Source organism: Melitaea cinxia, chromosome 15 (genome assembly GCF_905220565.1).
Source record: "Melitaea cinxia chromosome 15, ilMelCinx1.1, whole genome shotgun sequence".
In the NCBI taxonomy this organism is placed as follows: domain Eukaryota; kingdom Metazoa; phylum Arthropoda; class Insecta; order Lepidoptera; family Nymphalidae; genus Melitaea; species Melitaea cinxia.
In genome coordinates, this window is record NC_059408.1 from 4,154,522 (window position 1) to 4,177,410 (window position 22,889).

At 30.2% G+C, this 22,889-nt stretch overlaps 1 protein-coding gene across 1 annotated transcript; it reads left to right on the forward strand.

The window, feature by feature from the left end:
- The first annotated feature begins 10,557 nt into the window (after positions 1 to 10,557).
- On the forward strand, positions 10,558 to 16,137 carry LOC123660672. Its single transcript, XM_045595725.1, has 3 exons — positions 10,558 to 10,602; positions 14,525 to 14,735; positions 15,831 to 16,137. The coding sequence occupies exons 1-3, from the start codon at positions 10,600 to 10,602 to the stop codon at positions 16,058 to 16,060; spliced, it is 444 nt and encodes a 147-aa protein (XP_045451681.1). The 5' UTR covers positions 10,558 to 10,599; the 3' UTR covers positions 16,061 to 16,137.
- Positions 16,138 to 22,889: the final 6,752 nt, after the last annotated feature.

A 22,889-nucleotide genomic window follows, 5' to 3' on the forward strand; every position in this document is an offset into this window, starting at 1 on the left:
AGTGTTTCGAAAATTGTTTATTGGTAATTTATTTATCAATAAGGAAACAGAATACTTATCAGGCCTATTAAAAAATTTAACATCCCTCATACTAGTATATTATAATCATCGATACCATGAATTCATAGTTAGTTAAGATTCGGCTCTGAGCTAGGTGTTTGTACTTGTAGATCTTCCCGCCGAATTTTGGAGAGCACGAAAAGCTCTTCGTTCTCTCTGTCATCATGGACGGACACACAGTTAATGGTTAAAAATTTACGCGCTAATCCACAGTAAAGTAGAATAGCGAATTTTGCTTTAATTGTTCTAGCACTATACTATCCGCCAACCCGCAATGGAGAGGCGTGGTGGACTAAGCTCTGATCCTTCTCTTACATGGGGAAAGAGGCTTATGCCCAGCAATGGAATATTACAGGCTGAAGCGTTCGTTCGTTCTAACGAATAACGAATATTTTTTTATTAGTGCGACGGTTATTACTTATTACCACATTATTTTTTGCGAAAATTTGCGTAATTTCAAGTCATGTGTTAAATATATAGACATTTTTTTTTCTTACACAAAAAGTTGTCCAATGTGACAGTTGCAGCGAATAAATTATATATTATTGCCTAAACCTAATTAAAGTCATGTGTACCTATTTTCAGCACCAAAACAGGTATGGATTTAAAATAAATATGTATTTACTTTAGTTTCGACACAAAAAAATGACCATATTTCCATAATTGTGTTTAGTTATGGACAGTTAAATCATTTTTTGCTCACGACACGCATTTAATTACTAATACCCACTCTATGTACTAGTACTACTGTGTGCTTATATAGAATAATGTTTATGGTTACCTTTTACCTATTGCAAAGTCCCTCTCATAGATTATACACTTATATACTGTCCCTCTTACGGCCGATTTCGATAAAAATATATCTCTGGTTATGCCTACTAGATGCCCCTTTATGACACAATTTGTATGGAGTTTATGTCAAATTTCTTTCTCTTGTAAGCAAATTCAAAAATAGAGTATTGAATCTGGCTTTATATCTATAAAACGTGTATTTTACAATCTATCCTATTATATATATCGTATAATCATATTTATTTATGAATATTTAAGTATGAATTAGCGCTAAATAGGTCCTTACTAATTTATTTTTAATGGAAGAGCGACTCCATCTGACTCAGTTGCTTTCTGCACCTCTTTGAGGGAGTCAATCACTATGTGTAAAATAATTCGATGGTGCTGAAATAAATATTGTTCAATTTTTTCATTTCATTTTCAAAATAGTTTATCTAATTCAAACTGTTTAAAATCGACTACTAAATCATGAAATCAATGAATACTAAAAAACAGATAATAAATTTTCTATTTGACACACTACTCGCTACTAATTATGTATACCGTAAATTATTTCAAAATAATTCAATATTTTTTATAGTAAATCTGCAAAATAACATCCTTCTTTTCAGTTTCTTTTTTAATAGTTTTAATGTGAAAACTTTAACTTTATTTTAATTAGAAAGTATTTTTAATGATTTTTCCTTTGATCTTCTTCTAAAAATAATTATTTTGTAACTAGATATAAAAAGAATGTTTAAAGCCGGTCAAGTGCAACTATTCTTGCGTAATTGTTCTGTCTGTATCGCTAAGTACGAGTACAAATGCTTATCTTAATAGACACTTTTAAATAGCTACATTATTATTTTTAAGTAGTGCATTGTTCATTCATTTTTCAGACTCATTGTGACATAATATTTTTTTTAAAACAATTGATAATTTATCTTAAATCAAAAGCTTTAGTTTACTTAAAATCACAGAGATATCTTAAATTAATTATGTATCGCCAAATTTACAATACCACAAAATTATTACAAATTGAGTACTTACTGCCAAATATTCCAACAACTTGCCAACATCTTGACACCATGAACATGTAACATTAAAGCTAAATAGAAAATTATAGCACATCGTTAAATTTGTAATCGTAAAAATGAAGAGAGTTGAAGATATTCTGAGGAAAGAAAGATAAAATTTACTCGTAGCTCACATCACACTTCAGACTTACTTAGCTTCTATTCGCGTTAAGGAAATAGTGACTCATCGCTTTTTTTTTAAATATATAGACTAGCGCTTTACTGCGATCTCACCTGATGGCAAGTGAAGATGCAGTCTAAGGTGGTGCGCGCTTGCCTAGAAGATGCCTATTCACTCTTGATTTACTTACTCGTTGTCACTTAGATTAGCTATGTCCAATGCAAGCGTAATAACCCTATTCAAATTGACCGGTTGTAGTAAGCCAATAGAACGGATGATGGAACGGCTTACTTGAATAGGTGAATACCTAAAATAATCCACTACTATACCTAACCTAACATAAATTTACAACAGCACGTTTTCACGAATACTTTAAACATGAACCTATTGTTTCTAAAATACTTTGTGATATACGGACTAAAAGCGAAGTATTTGTCATAGAAAACTGTTGACATCCTTTTAGTACGGACCCTTGAAAAGCTTGATCTCTAATGAATCACAAATAAATTTTATTCTTGCGAAAATTCTCGCAAAAAAATTTTTTTCCTCACGGGTATTATTACACAGAAGAAAAGCATTTGCTGAATGCCAGTAGGTACTATTAGTTACCAAGTTGAGAAATTATTCCACACACGTTAAAATTGTAATAGTAATTCAAACTATAATGGGTGACTCTTTTGAAAATATATTTAATATATGTCTTGTTTTTATTTTACTACTTCTTTGTCTTATCTCTAAAATGATCACAACTTTCGTTTTAAGGTAGACGCTATCCCTTCATGCGAACTTTCAAACGCGGAAAACTTAAACACAAAAAAATCTGGGTTGTCCCTACACTATATGTATATTCAACGGTATGAAATATACTTCATACCCTATTCACATACTTCTCAATTATACATAATAATAAAAATCTGTCGAGTAGTTTGAGAGAATTTTTTTTTTTTGTATTTATAACTTACAATTTAAACTATTATCATAGCATTATAGTTCTAATCTTAAATAAGTGTATTTGTTGTATTTTTAAGTGATTCGTTAAAAAAAATCAACTGTTAAAATTAATTATCTACATCGTATTAAACAGATTTCCAATATTATAATGTTAAAGTATTTGTCACGATTTCTATAAGCGATTGTATAATATAATATTGACTGACTACTTATAGGCGTTGGAAAAGTTATTATGGCCTTGTGTTCATTGTATAAGATATAAACGGTCTTAGGCTTAATTGAATATTTTATGGTCAATCACAACACAACAGATGCGAGGCGGATTAAGACTTCAATGCTATTGCTATAATTTAGTGGATTTTTTTGATGAATTTGGCATCTTTAATTAGATATAACGTCAAACCTATTTATCAACTGTGATTCCAACAAATTCGCAAAAGTGTTGAATCGGTTAAGATAAAACTTAGCATAAATATATCTTATACATCTGAACAAAGCTAAAGCTATAAAACATCACATTATGACTTATATGACTGGAGCAGTAATCATAAATGTCGCTGATAAACTTCGGTATAACTTAAGTATTTTTAAATACTTATTATAAATACTAAAGTAACAGAAACATATATACACACATACCTACGTAAAAACTTCATATATACTACTATAACTATATATATATTTAAAAATGAATGTCTGTATGTCCTTTATAGAATCGTGAACTATGCATTTGATCATGTCATGATCTTCAGCAAAGTGTTGTGTATGAGCCCACAAAGCTTTCTGAGTTAGGACGACCAAAATAAATAAATAAATAAATAAAAGCGTAGCAACGCGCGCAGGGTACTAAATTTCTATCAATATGTTCATACACGTGTTACGTCCATATAATTATCTCCTCGTCTTATTGACTCTACTACCTGTCAAGTTTTTGTTTTACTTAGAGTGTAGTTTGCAATTAACCGAACAAACGCAGCATTCTTGCCATCATTTTACGAAAACAATGAAATATAGCTCGTTATAATCATTATATTACCACAGGATAAACAGGATAAATAAATACAATTTAGAGAGTTTTATTTTAGGACAAACATAATACTTTTTGGAAAGAAGTTCCTTACGGCAGGCTTGACATTTGGCTAGGCGACCGAACTGAAAAAAATATTAAATTGTCTGGTACACGGATAGGCCAGGTGGTTTCCTGAACAAATATACTTTCAGTCAAAACTCCCGTTGCAGGCAAATTTACTTTTAATGGCAATATTTCTTCTTCAAATAAAACAACATACCCAAGCCCAGCGCTATTACGCTTCGGATCGCATCTTGGCAATGCTTTATCTCTTCTTTTAATTTTTGAATGATCATTGATAAATTTTAATATACTTGGTATATATTTATTAAGACAATTATATAAAACTAATAAAATACTTACAAAAAATGTGCTACAATAGCTAACGCTTTTAGACATACCCCTAGAATGATTTCTGAAAGCTTGTAAGGCGTTGGGAGTAGCAGCTTTCACTTGTTTCACCTTTTGTTACGTCAAGACAAAGCTCGTTCACCCTGCAATGCTAAAGGTTTTAAAAGTCTGGATTTATTAAAGTGCTCTCGCGTATACCTACATTTAACAATAACTTCTGTTATTTAATAGATCCGCAAGACAAACTTTTTTGACGGGTTATAGCTGTTGCGCTGCCGTTTACGGGTTCGAACTCGCACATGGCATAGGACTTGATAATAATTCCTTTGTCCGTATAAATAACTAAAGAGTCGATCAACGTCAGCTGTCGTCGGTCCCGCGCTGGCCACCTGCCTCCCTACATTGACAGATAAATTGACTGCAACAGCTATAACACTCAAATTTTTATATAAGAAACCTGCTTTCAAACAAATTAAAAAATAATAATGCTTTACTTTCGTGACCTCGACGGGATATCCTATTTATACTGGATGTAGTTACAAAAAATAAGTTGTAGCTATAATGTGATTCAGGTTTCAATAAATTTGTGATTTACATTAAACAAAGTCTTGTCTCAAACTTGTAATCATTACAGCCTATACAGTCCACTGCTGGACATAGGCAGTGCCTACGCCATGTGCATACGCCAAAAATAATGTGAACTCATGTGTTTTGCCCCTAGGTTTTGCCCATAGTCAAACAAACTCAAACTTGTAAAACTTAGTACATTTAAATAATTATACCGATATAGACTGTTAGTTTCAAATACAAACACATAAAAAGTCTGAATAAAATTAAATGTCACGCCCAACGAAACAGGCCTTTCAACAAGGAAGCAAGTACATGAGCAATTTATATTGTAACATTTCTCGTACAGTCAAGGCTGGCGTCGATCTCTATATTATTAAGGACAGTTAAGGTTACACGTACACGTACATATTACCTTACATCGCTATATGTGGTGGCATATCCGGTTATTTATTGAAAAATCGTTATTACCAAATAAGAAATATTTGTGTATATTATTGATAGAAAGGATATTTAACTTAATGTCCATGTCCTTACTACGTAGAATTAGTAAAAATATATTTTTTTTTTTAATTTTTCTGACAACGTTTGGAGATAAATATAGTATAATACAGTATGTCCTTTTTATAATTCGGCATTTTGTTCTCAAAATCGATCAAAATCAATGAAAAATTGTTGTTGAACAAAATTGTTTACTGTTGCTCGTATAAAAAAGGCTCTACACTACTTATTGAATATAAAAATATTTTTAATAAAATTTTTAATTATTTCAATATTTTCAAAATAAAACAGACACGTTAAGTTTTTTAAAATCTTTTAGGCCTATTTAAATATAGAATATTAATAATTTTATCGTTAAAAATCGCTTAAATTTAATTTAAGAACGTCTGGTACGATAGAACTGGTTTTTTTTTTTTAAATATTTAAACAAGATTAATACCATAATTACTTAATCACTACGTATCCAAGATATTTTATACTCGTAGCTTGAATAAATAAATTTAAATATATTTAAAAGCATGCGGCGTGGCTTACAATAACTTTGCACAAGAAAATCAAGTAAGTAGAAGTATTGACTCCTACTCACACTTGACTAAGAAAGATAAACTACTTGTCATTTAAAATTAAATTAAAATCGCTAAAGTTTTTATCACATAGATATTACTTTTATAGTGCCCATTATTATTATGATTCTAAGTTGGATAACTTCGTAAAAGACACCAATAGGCGTAGAGTGGAGTCCAGTAATAAGGTTCCTTTGACCTGGATTGTCTTTTGCAAATTGAGCGTTGCTGCCAATTCCGAATTTTATCTTTAATCTCACAAAAATAATATATTAGAATGTGTAATGCTCGAGCCTATATGTTAAGTACAAACTCCTATATTATTATTTATTATACTCATTTCTTATCTCATTTATTATCTTTTCAATGTTATTTGAACTTAGCTTTCAATAGAATTTCGCATTGAAAGTTTCTGTCCGAGGTCGACTTTGCGATATTTATTCAATATATATTGTTTATACTATATCATGAAAATCATCGACTTCAGCAACAATTACTACATTGTTTAATTAAATGTTGCTCTTTTGTTAAGTAAATATCTCATACTTTATGTGTTTCGAAAGTTTCTCAAACAAACAGAAACCCACCAAGGGTACGTGGGTAGACACTCATAGCTATATGCTAGACGTTCCTCGCGGCTTTACCCACGTTATATTCGAATCTGTCGAAATATTCGAATGAAATACAGCTGACGTATTGTTTTGGAATTTCAATTATCTACCAAATGTCTATTCGTATAAAGTGTCATTAAATTTGGTGCAGTTGTTTTTCAGTAAAATAATAAAAAATATCCGTCCAAACTTTCGCATACGTAGGCATAAGTATGTAAAGTTCAAGGCATTTAACGGTGATTATGGCAAAGTTCGATTAATACACGTACTTAACATTAATATACTTAGTAAGATGCAGGGGCCATATTGTTATGCCTCTCACAGAGGAATATTCGTACGGAAATAGGGTGTCTACCATCGACTACCTTTTGACATTTAGAGGACAGAAAAGATAAGAGACATAAGAGAAGTTGCGGCTGCCTTGCTAGTCTTTAGGGAAAAGATATCTGCACACTCAACGCTTAAAAAAGCATAAATTATAGCGCTGATAGAAAACCCCATATTAATTCCACAATGCACAGTCTGCACTGGTGTGGATGATTGATGTCTAGCCCTGTATTTATACTCGTATACATAATATAGTATTAATAAAATATACCGAAGAGTTCGTTAGATCATTAGTTAAAATATTTGTTGTCGGTATGTAAAATACAATTTCAAAATTATTTTTTCATTAATCAGCATGCTATTTTACGAAAGATTTAGACTACCTAGAAATAATTAGGTATTTATCTTTAAGATGAACTATATTCCTTTTAAGAATAAGTTAACTTACATCTTTGTTTTATGTTAAGAGCCTACAATCTCAATAAAGAAATATTATACCGCAGCAAATTTTATTATAATAAATATAATAATACAGAACTGTTACGATTATTAAAGTTATTCGCCCCTTTTTGAAGGCTAAATGATTATAACTCACTGTTTAACTTAGGATCTAACAAGTTTTATTCATATTTTATTGAAAAATCTGGTAATGGATATACGACCTCTTTGGGGTACGTAAAAATGTTCGGTTCTAACACGAAAAGTAACTCAAAATTATCTGTTTTATCATTAACGTAAAATAGGAACTAACTAATAGTTAATCAGGATATTTTAATTATTTGCTTTCAGAATAATAAACGCAACAAATCTTTTAATAATAGGTATGTTAGGAGTTCTCTGGTAATTCGAAAAAGCTCGTATAAATTGACGTCAAATAATATTAAATATTACAGAAAATTGTACTGTAACACCCACAAAGCAAATACATTCAAGTTACGTATACTGTGAGTAAGGACATAATTGCGAGCGCGTGAACAATCTCCATCTCTTAGCTGTTTCGTTCATTTTTGTTTCCACGTGTCATTTTAATGATATTTTACATTTTTACTTTAGCGTGAGTAAAATCCAATATGATTTACATCTAATCTGAATCAAAAATGATGCGAGAAATGAAATAAATCTAAATATGATGATATATATGATAATAATGATATAAAACACAATCATTAGTGACGACGCGTTGACGCAACGATCACAGCAGAGGTTTGTGACTGTTGCGCTGACAGTTACGGGTTCGATCTACGCACATGATAAACATTTGTATTGGCCATACAGATGTTTACCGTGGACTGGGTGGTTGTGCAGTCCTGGTTGGTCTCCCCACTGTGCCTTGGAGAGCACGTTAAGCCGTCAGTCCCGATTGTTATCATGTACACCTGATAGCGATCGTTACTGATAGTAGGAATATATCCGACAACCCGCAGTGGAGCAGCGTGGTGGATTCAGCTCTAATCTTTGTCCTACATGGGAAAAGAGGCCTATGCCCAGCAGTGGGATAGGCGTAATCTTTAATTATTTTTAGAACTCTACATCTCTCGCTATCAGGTGTATATATGATAGCAACCGGGGCCGAAAGCTTAACGTGCTTTCCGGGGCACGATGGAGAGACTCACAAAGACAGACGTCCATGAAATATTTTTATAATTACAAATATCCATCCCGAGCCGGAATCGAACCCTTAAACCGCCCGGTACGTACATAACACACAAATCACTACACCAGCAGGCCTAGCATGCACGCCACGACAAAATTTTGTCGACCCCTTTTCTCGTATTATCTCTCTATGTCTACAGTAGCTAACATGCGTGCACGCGATACTCTTCTCGTTACGTCAAGAAGAGATAATCATTAAATTTTAGTGATCTGTGATATTTATCTCTACGGAAGCTAACATGACATCGTAATTTTGTCGAATTTTGTCGTTTTAGGAAGAGAAACTTCTCGTCTTCAATATTATCGACGAGAAAGACGATAAATAAAAAATAAATAAAACCGGGTGCCTATTTTTTGTATACCATGGCGTTTCCCTATTATAATTATATAATTTCGGTATACGAAGAGCGGGAAATGCGAAAAGTCGAGTGAAGTGTGCCATATAATGACACAAAAAACGTATTTGCGCCCTGTTGCTTCTTATTCTAAATAATAATAATAATAATAATACTTTATTTTAGACCAAAGTATAAGTCCATATTGGGTTAGTACAACAAGACACGACAACATTCAGAATAAAAAACAAAACAAAATTATATTAAAAAAATCAATAACTAAAAATAAAATTAAATAGAATAAAAGTAAAATCAATAATCAAAAAAAAAAATTCAAAAATTCAAAAAATTTTAAAAATTAAAAAAAAAAAACAAACAAACAATGCGTGATAGAATTACAATTATCTAATGTGCGACAAGATATAAAGCACAACACGAGCATATTGTTTTACATATATAATTAAATTCATTTACTTACGCCGTTTTATTTTCCATATTAGAGTTTTTTAAATTAGATATACACTTTTTATCTTAGCCAAAAGGCCGAGAACATTTTTAAATAAAACATGTGTCACTCGTTTGAAATTGGTCAATAACCTTGTAAATTCAACTTTACGACATAAGAAATAAGAATGATATTCAGTTGTGATTATGGTTGATAATGTTTCTCTACTCGACAAGGCGAAGTCTTCGGAAGAGAATTTTGTCTCTCGTAGTGCGCATGTTAGGGTAATCGAGAAAATACTCGATGTAGACATTATCTTTCTCTCTCGTCAAGAGATATCTCGTTGTATGCATGCTAGGCCGGCTGAACCGTAGTTTATAATTATTATAGGTACCTAAAACATTGTAATTCTAGAACTTATTAATGACAAAAATATTGAACAAACGATATTTCATTTCATTATTATTTATAGTTGCTTAAATCTATACTAACAATGAAAGAGTAAATTTAATTGATTGTAGCTTATTTTAAAGCGAGAGAGTATACATTTCCAGATATCCTGGTTAACACACTTACGCCGAGTTGCACGAAACAAAATTAAAATTTAAGTAGAGATTAAACTAATTTAATCACAAGAATTTCATACAATTCTTGCGATTAAATTAGTTTAATCACTACTTAAATTTTAATTTATTTTCATGCAACTTGGCGTTAGACAATAAGCTTAAAGCTATTTCTTGTTTCTCTAAATACCTATATTGCACTGTATTACTAAATGCTACAGTACAAAAAAAAAAAAAATGAAACAAAAACAATATGCAATACAGTTTAAACAATTTTAAAAAATTTTACTTAAACTTAACTTAGCACCTAACAGTCAGTGCTGTGGTATTTTTATTGTTAGTAACCTAAAGCACTCAAATATTTTCGAAGTATTTGCAATGTCCACAAATGCCTAACATACGTCAATTGTGAAACGCCATTAGTTCAGCTTACCTTCGACCCCTCGGAGACGTACTTTGTTACAATCGCCTGGGGGTTGCCTTTGTGCCTTTAAAGGCGTAAAAAAGTAGATCATGTTTGACTGGACCGAGTAGAAAGTGAAACTTTGAAAGGTTGGTATAAAATTGTTGCAGCGGCAACGTGGAGCTCAGTTGAGGCGAGCGTACCCTGCGATAGTGAAGTGGCTTCGGTCAGCATGGTCAGTTCCATTTGTGTTATATTTATTTCACGGATCATAAAGTATTTATTGTGTTCTTTCTTTTCGTAAGTCATTAAAAATTAACTAGTTTTTTTTTTGTTTTTTTTTTTTAATTTTTTGGCCTGAAGTGTTTAATTTCATTTTGATAATTGCATGCATTGTTTGATATAATTTACATTGCATTATGAATAATTTGACGCATCATAACCGCTTGGTTAATAATTGTTTTCGTTTCTTAATTTAAAACGATCAAAACGGAATTAGAGCGTTAACAAATTAGATCAACATCGAAAATGTTCTAAATGTTCTGAAATGTTCTTTTTTTGTATCACAACAGTCACAACCATATTTTTAGAATAACTTTAATATTATTACATAGATTTTACTTTTCTTATAAAGTACTTTTCAATGATTGTTTAAAAAGTAATTTAAAAAAAGTAACAGTAGTCTTGAAGGAAACTTCCATTGTGGACTGAAAAGAGTATTTATTGTCCATAACTTTCGAAATACATTTTTATAATTTGTTTCTTTTGGAAATAAATCTTAGTTTTTTTTTTTTTAATAGAAAACGAAAAACTTTAATTATTCATTTCATATCATTAACAAATGTTTTAAATAAAATTCATTAAACATAACTGTAGAAAGAAATGAATACGATAGGGTAATAACGAACAAATAAAAATAAAAAGTGAGAGTTTTTCCGTTAACACCCAATCACAAGTAATTCGGTTGACAAAAAGTATTTGCTCCTAAAGGGTTTGTCTTAATTATTCTCTGTTACTTATACGTATTTAAGTTATATTTTCACAGCAACTAATTTATATAATACTAGCTGACCTGGCGAACTTCGTATCACCTTATTTTTTTCTGAAATATAATAATAACATAATATATCAAAATAAAATATAGCCTATCTTTTAAGTTGGATCAAACTGCACACGGTGTGCAAATTTGACTAAAATCGGTTAAGTAGTTTAGGAGTCCATTGAGGACAAACATTGTGACACGACATTTATATATATTAAGATTTAATATAAAATCTGAATTTCTTAACAATTGAACTTTTATTCTTTTTATTATTAATCATGTTTTTGTTAAAATTTCTGACAAATATACCATAAGCTTTTTTTTAATATTTTGTATTCTGAAATTACAATCATTTCACAATGTTCACCTTGGTCCGTTTAAAGGCAATACTGTTGAATTGGATTTTCGTGCCAAATATTTGTGTTTTTATTTTTCGCATTTTTAACAACTTCATGGCGATTTACCTTATTCGCGATAATTGCGAATAATAAAACCGAAATTTATAATATTAATATATTTATTAATTTTGTAGACTACATTTTTCAATTTAAAAACTATCAATTCCACTTTAGACTTATCTAGGGAAGAAACAATAAACATTCTACTTCTTATTTAATAGTAATATAACAAAAAAAAAAGAAAAAAATAAGAAAAAGGTTTTAATGAAAATTATGTTGTGGTTAAAGTTTCAGGAAAACTGTATTTTTTATCTCTGTGACATATATAACCTGTAATATTATCTTTTTTTTTAAATATCATTACCTCACTACAACGTGGTCACGTTACGTTCTCGATTATAACGAATAAAAAAAGCTATTTAACAACGAGACCTTGATTCTGTTTTACTCTTTGTCGTTTGTTTTACTTACAATGGACACTGCTTGTTATTGAAGCCTTTCACTATACGGAACCTTTTGAAGGTTGACGGGAGTGGGCGACCGTTAAACTTAATAATTTAAATTATAAATGTCGCTTACCCCATTAGATTGCACGACCAAAAAATAATATAAATATAATAAAAAATAGCTGACTCGAACTTCGTACGGACATTTCTTTTTCAGGAATAGATTTTTTTACTTTTCTTTTAGACAAACCTTGTCCTGACAATGACGAACACAAAAAATAATATTTAATCCACTTTCATGCAGTCTTTCGAAAATTTCGCGCGTACCTACACATTTCAGCAATTCATTTTTATTTATTCATCTGTAAACATCTTAATTACGTACCCAATATTTATTATATAAATGTATTTTTTTTTTATCTGTATTAAAATTACACGTTACACAATCCATATTGATTTTGATATCGATTTCTTCGTTCTACATTATTTTAAATATTTTTTATATGAGGTCGTTATAATTATATTACCATCGTCGGTATATATTACATATTATGGCTTGAACTTTTTACTTTCTAAAATAATGAGTGCAAGTATCTTAATATTCAGTTTTATTGTGACGTCGTTACAAAATGACCGCGTGATAGATTACGTAAAATGGTTTCACTTTTTCACCTTTACTTGATAATTCAGAAGTAATAATATTATCACGACTTATCGTGGTAATGTCTGAGCTTATGTAATATTTATTTAATGCATCAAACACATACCACATTTCTTCTGTAACATCATTGTTTAGCCTTACAATATCAGTCATATGCCTCGTTGCTAGTTTTTTTTTTTTTTTTTTTTTTAACTTTTTTTAATCTTTACGAAATCAAACTACCTATATTATTTTTTTCAACAATCAAACAACTTATTTAATTGTTTCATACAAAACGATATAAAACTTACTTAGTTTCATGAATCAACGCTTATCAAAAGTGTTTTGCAATCGCTAAAGATAGAAATTAGAAGGGCCGCGTGGGAGGTTTGAACCGCAGCTTGTTTATGAGCGTGTCGAAAACTCGGCCCACGTTTGATGAATAACAGATACGTTAGCGTTTAACCAAGTACACAATCAAGACAGACGAACTTAACAATAACAAGCAAACGAGCTATGTTCTAACGACATTTTCCGAAGGTGAAAATTATGCTCTAAACGTACTGATAAGATTTTTTTAGCAATAAAATCTTGCACATAGTAAGTATATGAATCTTTAGAGTATTGGTGTATGTTTAGAACGATAAAATACCTAGGCAAACGTTAAATGGGGAACACTTGTTTAAATTTTTTAATCAATCTAAATGAATCAAAGTCTGCAATTCAATAAACTTTAAAACTCATTCTTAAGCAAAGAGCATTCTTAAGTCATAATAATACGTTATTATAGAACGTTCTACAATTAGATACGTTTATTTTGTCAATACGTTATTTTTAGAAGATTATTTAGTCTTTGTAGGCTGTAGGGTACTACAGTTATACATTAGTTATTACTAATAAATAGTCTATAAGGTATATTACTTTACAAGTATTATATATATAAATTCCATGGTCTCAATGGAAGTGGAGATCGTATCGCAATACAGTTCGCTATCAATCCGATCAGCTGTACGTTCATAACGTAACCGGAAAGTGAAAACACTTAGCACGGACGACGATAATTGTTGCAACCGCTTGCGAATTATAATATTATACTTTCAAATCTTAATCACCCGTACTCTAACTATGTTGAACGCCTTGAAGTTCAAATTAGCATTAATTTTTAAGTTTGATAAAAATACAACAATAGTGTCTGGCGGTAACCGTGCGAGCGTAAGCTCCAATTACGTTGGTTGCGCAAGCGCATCGGTCCGTAACCAGCCTTACCACATCTCGTTACTGCTCCGACATACTTCAATTACTCTCCGTGCTTTCTGTACACGCAACACCATAGCTTACGAGATGATAGACGTTTAAACGTGTTTTACATATACTTGTAATATTTCAAACGCATCAAAATACGTACTCGCCTATTAGAAAGTAATCACATCTATATATGAACATTTGTATGTCGGAATCATATAACTTTAGCTTAACGACGTACGTTTTTACTCATATTGCGATTTAACTAAACTTTCAAATATTTAAAATATTAAAGTGATAATTAAAATTAAAATCTAATTTGACGAGACAACGACAACTTTTTTCTTGATTACTGTAAAGATTAAGCTAAATTAAGAATTTATTTACAGCGTTATCTGATAATGGCGGCTTGTGTAGCCGTGGCATGCGCGATGCCCTCATACATAGCGGTGCCGGCGGACCAGATCGCCTTCGTAGACCTGACTGCGTTAAGAGCTCGACGGGTTCCAAGGCAAACTCTATCTCCTCCACCGCAACTACCAGAAGCTTTGTATGAGGACAACTATCAACCGATACCGCTGCAGAACTATCAGCAAGGAAGTAAGTCAAATTTTAATCACTTCTTAAAGATTAAAGATAAGAAATCAAATCCCACTCAAGGTGTACATGTATATCAAGGAATTAAAAATTTAAGACGCGGAAGTTTACTGGCAATACTTTATTCCTAAATTTAAATACTGCTACGTTAAACTTTTTGGTCAAAGACATATAGCTTCAGACTTTAAGTTATATAAAGACTTAGATCAAATCAAAAATGGAAAATGATCAATCCCAAAGAAATATTACATTAGGTAATCTTATAGATACGTATATCTAGCAACAGATAAACGAAAAGGTTATAGATCCAATCGTGACTATTTAATGATATAGTCTCGAAGTACTACGATCAGTTTGGTAAATGTCAAAAGAAAGCGTAATAAGCGAGTCATACGGTTATCAATCATCATCACTTTCACCTTGACAAAGGATTACCGACTTTCTAGTACACGGAGCAATTTGTTACACAATTCGTACTGCATTTCTAAATGTTGCAATAGAAACTTTCTGCTATTGTAAATCTTATCACTTGCGTCTTTGAAACTGAATTAAAATCAACAGCAGTATTACTTCCGGAAATCTTGTCATACTATTGACAGAGAAATTGAATTTGTATTCAGAATACTTCTTATGGCGTAAGAGTCATCGTTAGTTTCAATTTAAAATTTGCTGTTTGATTATGTAAAATGGATGCAAGAAGGAGTTCGATACTTAGAATTTTAAATGACGTTATGCAAAACAAGTACCGTTGCTATGAAGTCAAAATAGTTAACTGCTTTCGATGGCGATAGTTTGTACTTTGCCAGGTTGATTTCCGTTATTTCTTATTGAAATAAAGTAGGCTATAAAATACGCTACAAATTAACTTTCTAACAAAATGTTGTTTATAATGGCGATACTATCATATAATTGATTAAATTTTTAAACTTTTATATTTTATCGTTTACGATATTGATAAACATCATAAGTACATAAAAGTGTTCTTATCCGAGCGAAACAATTTATTTTATGGCTTTTAAATATACTGGCTAACCTAAAGTCAGCTTTTTAATTTCTTATATTCAGTCGCTGGTAAGTAAGATTATTTATTTATTTCAGCTGTAGCGCTCGCTCCTCCTCCTGCGCCTGTAGCCCCAGTAAGACTGCAAGGTCACCAAGATGGGACTCCTAGTGAAACCAACAATGGCGCAGTCTCCCAATACGCTGAAAGACCACCAGATTTTGGAGAGTACGTCGATTTCGGTGCTCACACAGGGGACAACGGTGCTTTCGGCTGGTATGCCGATTATCCCATAAATAACCGGGACTCATCCGGATATAGAAAATAAATTATAAACAAACTTAAATTTGAAGTGCTCGCAAAAATTTGATCAACAAAACGAGCAACTAAATTGAGTAGTAGTAGTGATAGTTGATATCTTAATGAAAACAATTAAGACTTTTAGTATAGTAGGAAATATTTTCTTGCCAACATTTTGGAGATGGCGCCGGAACTCATATTACCAAAGACAGTATTTTCAAGTGATATAAATAATTTTAAGCTGAATTACCGCACATTTGTTTCAAACGGTTAATTCCACTATGCACTTTTTCGATAATGTTCCTCAACATTAGATTTAAGTTGACAATGTACACTGTGATACTGTACCAGAGTAGTTCGAATTTATTTTTTATGCTACCTTTTTATTTTGTTTTACTTCACTTCAATTTTCGTGCTTTGCTCTCTTGCATCTACACTAATATTTCTTACTATCTGTACTTTATCTTGCTTTATAAAAATATTTACATATATATTTCCACTTCTTACGCTGCTTCTTCGTCACTTTTGCCTTTATATTCTGATGTAATGTGTGTGATGTCTGATTAACTAACTTGAAAACAAAATTGTGCTTTTATGTGACATCACTTGTGCTTTATAAATCGTTTTTCTTCACACTATTTTACTTAGTCACATTTATATGAATTACTAAGTTTAATTATTTACTGCTATTACTTTTTAATCTTATTATATATTTCAGTTTCTCATAGCTCCTATATACTATGATTTTTTATTTTTTTCATTTAATTTTTAGTTTATTTTTCTCTATCTTCATTTCGAAAATCAACTTCTAAAAATTTTCTATATTTTACTTCTTCATTCGTATAAATTATATTTTTGTATTTTCATCATTTTATATATACTTGACCTTATCATCTTAATCTCCAAATCAACTTCTTTACTTGTTTCATTTACATACTATCATACATAACTATCTCTTCTCCAAATCTCTTATTTCAAACTATTCACCTAAATCGACTCTTTCAATTTCACTTTTATTATACAAACACTTTGCTATCGTGTTTTCATAGTAGTAGTAGATAGTCACTATTATTACTTAACTTTTAACTTCTATCTTGTTTCGCCATTCTCGTTTTCGCCTGTGTCCTCTACACTTTGCTGTACTATTTTTACTCCTTGTTCATCCTTACTTGAATATCTCATCATTTCAAGCTGTTCACTTCTTTAGTTCCTTCTCAATTTTCATCCTTTTTTACATTCATCAAACTTAAATTCTCTTTCTTTTTAACTCTTGATTACATATAATATCTTCTACTCATCAACTATACTAAATATTCATTTAATATCATTACTACATTGCTCTATTTTACATCTTTTTTTACTTACTTTCCTTTTTACGTTGCTTAAAGTGACTTCGTATCATCAATTTTTATCATCAATTAATCTCTTATTGTACCACTTTTTTACCTCGCTACTCTCTGTTCTTGATTAACATTTTAATTACAACAAGTATTTACAAGTATCTCACTAAAAGAACACACGCACTATTATGATCATTTTTATTCAACTTACATTTTTTCCAACTATTTATAATACAATTATTATTTTTTTCTTTATCATATATAACTCTTTTACTACTATTCTTATCACTTGGTCATCATTTTTTCTTATTTCTATTGCATTCATTTTTACACAGTCATTATGAAGTATCTTTCATCATCACACAATTTATAATTTCCTTTATAGAAGTTTTATTTCTTTCAAACTCTACTTAAGGCTTTCAATTTCACCTTTCTGCTATATTTTCAAATCTTGTCATTCACCATAAACTGTTTTACCTTCATAACATTTCTTTATACTCTACTACTACTCTACTCAATTGACATCATTTTCATTTTACTTTTACTTTTACCTTCATTTACTTAATTCGCTTCTTTTTCCTTTGCTTGATCTTTATTCTACTACATCTTCTCTACACTTTTATTCTTTCTCTCTTTTTCACATCATTTTTCTTTTTCTTTTTTTTCAATTAATCTGACTTTCATAAAAATACTCATGTCATCATTTCATAATCACTGTAACGTTTCAACGCATTTTGTTAAACATTAAAATAATTGACATTCTTTTTCAACTCTCATCTTAAACTTCATACTTCTTAGATTTCTGGATTTTCATCTTGATATTCATATTTTATATATTTCTATTACAACTATTTTACTGACTCATTATCTTTTCACATTTGTTTTTCTTTTCCTTTGTGTTAATTTTCATTCTTTTCATAACCCTGTCTCTACGTTTTTATCAATCTATCTCAACTTTATGACTTTACTCTTCAACATCGTTCTTTTTCTGTTTTATTCATATCTTAATCAATCTAAATAAAAAAATACTTTGTTCAAATAAGCTTCAAAAGCATCTTTGAATCGTCAAAAAAATAATATCTAATCTATTAACTTCTTTTACATGAGTTATTTCGTATTATTTTCTATTACTTTCTTTTACTTTCTAATATCTTCTCTTCTCTCTTTTTTCTATATTTTACTATTCATTCTGAAAATATTTTTCTTCTGCCTTTATTGTTCTTACAATTTTATTGCTCATTTGAAAACGTTTTTCACTACTATTATTTTAAAAACTACTTATTTTAATTTCTGTCTCTGTTTCTATTACATCTCACCTAGATCTTTTCATCCTTTTACCTTCATCTTATTTCTTAAATACAATATTTACTTCAAAAATATATTACATTATTTACGTCTTTGTTATTTTCTCTTGAACATTCTATTTATACATACATATATATTTGTTTTTATTTCTTTTATGATGTGTATTTTTTACAAAAATCTATTGTAATTGAACTTTCAAATGAAAAGTTTAAAAGAATTGCACTATATTATATTAGGTCTATTAAGAGATCGTTAATATCCGAACAATTTATATTATCGTGTCATCTTTCTTTTATTTTAAAAGACTTTAAAACTATATGTACTCATATGTCTATATAAAATGTCTGTTTTTCTTACTACTACTTCCTTTTTTATCTACCTTCTTTCTTCTTCTATACTACTTTATTGATATGCTTATTTTTTTTTAATCTTTATACTTGATACTTTCTATAAAATATACTTCTTATTTTGTTCTTATTTACATATAAAACATATTGTACTACGTTTTATATAACTTACTTCTATTTATATTATATTTTTTCTACTAGTGGATAGATATTTTATCTATAAACAGTTTTAATTGTATGCTTATTTATTGTTTAGATTTCTTTTATGCTTTCTCTCTAAATATCTTTTCTTTTCTTTTTTCTTCTCTGCTTCTGCTTCCCTTCTGCTTTTCTTTATTTTTTTACTTCAATACTCTATCTATCCTTTTTATATATTTCTCTATGTTTCTCTTTCATTATAATCTATCATTTACTTGGAACTACCTGGTGATTTAGAACAAATTAGGATATTATATGTACTAAAAATGTTGTTATTTGTTATTGTTATTAAACAAAAGTTGTTTTCGATAATAACATTATTACAAAACAAAGTATTTTTATTACAAAACCCTCCCTCTTTTATAACATTAGAAAATATTAAAAAAAATATTTACGAAATTTTAACAGCAATTAGTTATATCTTGCTTGTAAAACTGTGGCTTTATGCAACAATTTGCAAGCTACAACGGATCCTGCAACTTTTAATTATGGTGATGTTTTCAAACAAAGAAAACGACTTCAATTTACTTCGACAAGTAGGTACAATACAATACATAAGGATCACTCAATAAACACGAATAAAATAACAAATAACACGACAAGAACCAAGTAAGTCATGAGGTAACACAAAAAATGCAGTCATGTTGAAAAACTGCTCCTTTTTTAATGGATTAAAACGAGAAAAAAATCCATCAACTCGTATATCTCAATCAAAATTTTCACAATCACCATCTTAAATTGACTAACAACATGGTTTATAGTTACGCTAAAAAAATTGTGTGTGCAATTCGCACACGGCAGTAATGAAACTTCTGAAAAGTTGCCTACGAGAGTAAGATATCATCATCATCATCATCATCATTACAGCCTATACAGTCCACTGCTGGACATAGGCCTCCACAAGCTCACGCCAAAAATAACGTGAACTCATGTGTTTTGCCCATAGTCACCACGCTGTAAGATAATAGATATAACGAGTAAGATATGTGTTTGTTTATTTATCGTGATGCATTATCGTTTCATCGAGTTTCGAAGAAATCGCTATTTAGCGATTAGATCGCCTTTGTACATCTTGTATTGTATCTTTCCTTATATGTGTCTTTATTTCGGTGTATTTTAAGAATAAATAAATAAAATAAATAAGTTTCAAACCTTCAAAAAACAAATTTTTGGAACAAAGTTCCTTACGGCAGGCTTGACATTTGGCTGAGCGACTGAAGCTGAACTGAAAAAATGTGATACTAAAACCGTAAGAAAAATATATAACGGAAGTGACGTAATATCAGTCACACGACTGTATAATATGACGTTTGTAAAACTACAATATTACTAGTAAACTGTTTTTTAATTATTTATGTAATTTTACACTGACGACAAAAATAAATAAAGACATGTTTTTTTATTTCACTTAATAGTTTGAATTACTATAATTATTATTTTGTTTGACTTATTTTATTTTACTATATATTTGTTATTTTCTAAAATACTTAATTTCCTAAATACTTTTATGTAGTTAATTAAAAACCAATCAACAAAATTCAAAAATATATAGAACTATAAAATATATATAAAATTCAACTTTTTTTTCAAATTGTGTTGCTTCTATACTATCATAATATATTCTTTATTACACTTAAAAAAAAAAAAAACAAGTAAAAATCATATTCACAAAGAAAGTTGGCAAGGGCGAACTTATACATAAGGTATAAAATAAAAAGCCACAGAATATTTTTACAGTTTATTATGATACAGTTAACATATATTCTTATACAGTAATATTTAAAATATATTTCTTTATTTTCATAACAGATTTGATGAATATGCAAGTCTATGAACTTAAGAATAATGCTAAAGATTTTAAAAGTTAAGATTTTAAGACTGATTAGCTGTTAGGCTTCCAGATGTACGACGGATGCTATAAGACGAAAAAACATGTATCCATCTATATGTCATTTGGTTTTTACTGCATTGCAGCAAACCTTTACTGCACTGTTTAAAAATCTAGCGTAAGATAATATTCGAATATTTCTTGCCAAAAATCCCAATCCTTCTTTATACGCATCTTTTTCAGAATTTCTTGTTTTACTTTTAAAAGAAGTATTTTACAATCCCAAGCATAGGTGCTTGATTTGCGGAAAACATGAATATATCTGTCTTATCTTTCTTCTTTTTAATTTTTAATGTCGCTACTTAATTCTTCCATAATCTCATCAAAATTGCAAACTAATTTGCATTAATTGCAAACTAATTTTATAAAAACAGCAATAGAACTGCAGAAGAAACACCTGACCACGTGTTTTTTTGAAAGCACACATGTATTCCGTCTTTTAGCACCCAGACTACATATCCGGGATTAGCTCCGTGTTTTATTTAATTTACAATAGTAGAAACAAATGCATTTTTAGTTCAGCGGCACATTTAACACTCAATAACATCTAGCCAATCTTTTTGGCACCTGTTCCACGGAATCGAACATACTTACAACCAGTTGAAACAGAAGCAACCATACATTATTACATTTAAACAAAGATCAAAAACACCAATAACCATAACCTCACTAACGGAGTCTAAAAACTAATCTACCTTTGACTTTGCTTACTAACGACATTTTGTATCGGACTTTACGCTATAATTCTATACCTAGTAAGCAAAATTAGAGATAGATTCATCAGATTAAACCTAAATCTTTCATTAACACTATCTTCATGGCCTATCTACACTTGATATTTCCTTCCCTTTTTGATTCTCCCTTCTCTTAGTGATATAACATGTTCGATATACGTATAAGGTGTTCGACTCCTATCTGTGGTCCTTTAAATGGGGGGTTCTGTAGGTGTAATAGATTACGTTGTGTATGAAGAAAAAATCCTAGACTATTATTTTAATACCTCATTATTTAAATAGTTTAAATAGACGAGCTACTTTGATAGACTCGTTCCGCATGAAACCTTTTGTGAGCGCGAAAGCTCGGCTGTAGTAATTTATAATGATAACATTCAATGAGAAAAAGAATTCGCCTCCATATGAAGTTCTTTAGTTGAATGCGGCAGTTATTATTAATATTCCACTTTATCGTTGTTTTTAGGGCTCAAAAATAGTAATAAATTTTTTCACGTCGAACACCTATATAACCCCATACGAAGAAACGCAGTTAGGAGTCAAACAAACACCCTTCATAATTTAATTATCAACTAATATTAATGTTGTACATTCCTTATTTTAAATAGCATAGGTTAATTATTTATTTGTACTACACACGAAGCCTACATGTGTGTGTTTAGTTAAAATCATGAAATAGGAAATCATCTTCAGAAGTCATCGAGTATAAGACTTAATTACTAACGACAAACGCTGTTTACATAAACGAACTTATTCATTTAAAATGTTTTGGAAAAAAATCTTGTCTATTGTATTTGTCGTCAAATTGTATTCATCAATCAACAATTTTTTACATCCTTGTTATTGGACATCGGTTGAATATTACCTAAAAAGAACATAACCGTTATCGCGTTGTTATCGCGCAATCGATTGCTCTGTTGACATCGTGTAGTCGCGAGTTATACGGTATAATCAATTCAATTATATCAATGCATCAATTGCCTATTGTCAAACGCACTTTTAGCACTGATTCTGTCATCTGGACTAGCATAATTTTTTATTGTACAAT

Excerpts from the sequence above, each read along its gene's own strand:
- LOC123660672 (XM_045595725.1), top strand. Across the intron at positions 14,736-15,830 it reads GCAGAACTATCAGCAAGGAA|CTGTAGCGCTCGCTCCTCCT; the intron begins GTAAGTCAAATT and ends TATTTATTTCAG.